General features: G+C 39.6%; 1 protein-coding gene across 1 annotated transcript; it reads right to left on the reverse strand.

Annotated features, from left to right (window-relative positions):
* LOC110200277 (olfactory receptor 14A2-like) lies at positions 1–954 on the reverse strand. Its single transcript, XM_020975507.1, has one exon. The coding sequence runs from the start codon at positions 952–954 to the stop codon at positions 1–3; it is 954 nt and encodes a 317-aa protein (XP_020831166.1).
* Between the last annotated feature and the right edge of the window lie 1151 nt (positions 955–2105).

Consider the following 2105-nt stretch of genomic DNA (forward strand, 5'->3'; position numbering starts at 1 on the left):
TCATGCAAAAGACTTTGGTATTCCCTGTGAGAAGTATTCCCAGGCTATGAGTTTCATCAAAGCAGTCTTCATGTTCTTGTTCCTCAGACTATAGATGACTGGGTTCATGGTTGGGGGCACCACAGTATAGAACATGGGCAACAACAAATCTAGAACTGAGTCAGATTCCTGGGGTGGCTTTAGATAAGCAATGGCACCTGTTGTGATAAAAACCATGAGAACTATGAGGTGGGGCAGGCAAGTAGAGAAGGCTTTTGACCTACCCTCTCTGGTTGGAATCTTCAGTACAGTTGAGAAGATGTGACTATAAGAGATTGTGATGTAAATAGAGCAGAAAATCCCTAAACCAAACCCAAAAGCCATAGTAACATCAACTGCAAGGTGTGTTTCAGAGCAGGAGATCCTGAGCAAGGGAGGGACATCACAGAAGAACTGGTGGATCTCCCTGGAGCCACAGAAGAACAAAGTGAATGTACTAGCTGAATACAAGGCCCCAAACAAACTTCCACTGAACCATGAAGCAGCTGCCATTTTCACATAAGCCCTTCTTGTCATGATGACTTCATAGTGCAGGGGCTGACAAATGGCCACATAGCGGTCGTAGGACATCACTGTGAGGAGAAAAAGCTCAGATGCTGTAAATAACATCATTAAAAAGAGCTGTGACACACACCCCAATAAAGAAATGGAGCAGCTGCGACTTAGAGAGTTTGCAATTGATTTGGGAACTGTGGTGGAAATAAGGCAGAGATCTAAAAAAGACAGGTTCTTTAGGAAGAAATACATAGGAGTATGGAGTTTCCCATCAAGAGAGATGACAGTGCAAATAAGTATATTACCCAGCAGAGCCACTAGGTAGATCAGCAAGAAGAGGATGGCATATAGGACCTGTAGCTCCCAGATGTTGGAAAAGCACATGAGAAGGAATCCTGTCACCACGGTGAGATTGGCCATGTTCTAGGGGTAGAGGATTTTTTCTATTGCCTGCATGGAGAAAAGAAACAGAGGCCAAATGATGAGAACATTTCGGGTAACTTTGGTTCAGGCTCATTGTGTGACCTTGTGTAAATGACAGTCCTTTTTGCCTTAATTTTCTTATTTTTTAAATGAAATGATGGAGCTAGTTCAAAGGATTTAAACCTGAAATTCATGGACCTAAGATATTTTTATAAATGTACTTCCCTGTACTTTGTTCCCATTTTAATCTTACATATTTTAATACCTTTTAGTGAAAATGATTCTCATAAATTTGTCCATGGTCTTTACCATATTGCAAAGGGACCTATGAAGCAAAAAAGGGCTAACAACCCCTGAAGTAGGTGATTTTTAAGGCTATTCTATGTCTCAGATTATCTAGGAATCTCTGAACAATACTCTTACCTTGAAAAAGTTGTTAATAATAGTTGCATCTCTCTCAGTGGAAAATTTTCGTTATCATGAAGTACTTTCATTATAAGACCTCCTTTTACGTAGAAAATTCTAATAGTGTTATTACCAATTTATGCACAAGAAACTGGAGCTCAGAAAAGTTAAGTGACTTCTCAGTCATTATGGAAGAAGTGTCAGAACCAAGATGTTAATCCAGGTTTCCTGCTTTTCAGGCTGTCCTGAAAGCTCCTCTAGGGTCCTTTGCTGAGGCATACCTTAATTTGTTCATAAACAAATTATTGTCTTCCAATCCTTTGAGACTGAAAGTTATATAGATTATCAAGTAATTTTAAATGATGTCCAGTGCCCTGGACTGGTTTACTATCCAAGACGTTTTGATACTATAATGAGCCCAATAGACTAGATATGTCATGCAGATGAATGTACTGTCCCAGATTAGACTCCCTCATGGCCTTTTCAATTTCAAGCTTTCCACTGGTGACCACCAACCCAGACCAGTCATGTGGAAATGCAAATCTGTCCTCATATGGAAAAATAACTCCCAAAGTATATTCTTCTGTTTTGGATCTCTTCTGGTTAGAAGAATATAGCGTATGGAAAAATTGCTCCTTCCACTCCCAAATACCACTTTAGATTTTGATGTGCTTTGCCCTAGTTAAAACACTCCTGGAACTCAAACAAATCCTTATATACTCACAAATTATTTCCCAAGCTAT

This window comes from Phascolarctos cinereus, unplaced genomic scaffold, assembly GCF_003287225.1.
Source record: "Phascolarctos cinereus isolate Bilbo 61053 unplaced genomic scaffold, phaCin_HiC Scaffold_5;HRSCAF=322, whole genome shotgun sequence".
In the NCBI taxonomy this organism is placed as follows: Eukaryota; Metazoa; Chordata; class Mammalia; order Diprotodontia; family Phascolarctidae; genus Phascolarctos; species Phascolarctos cinereus.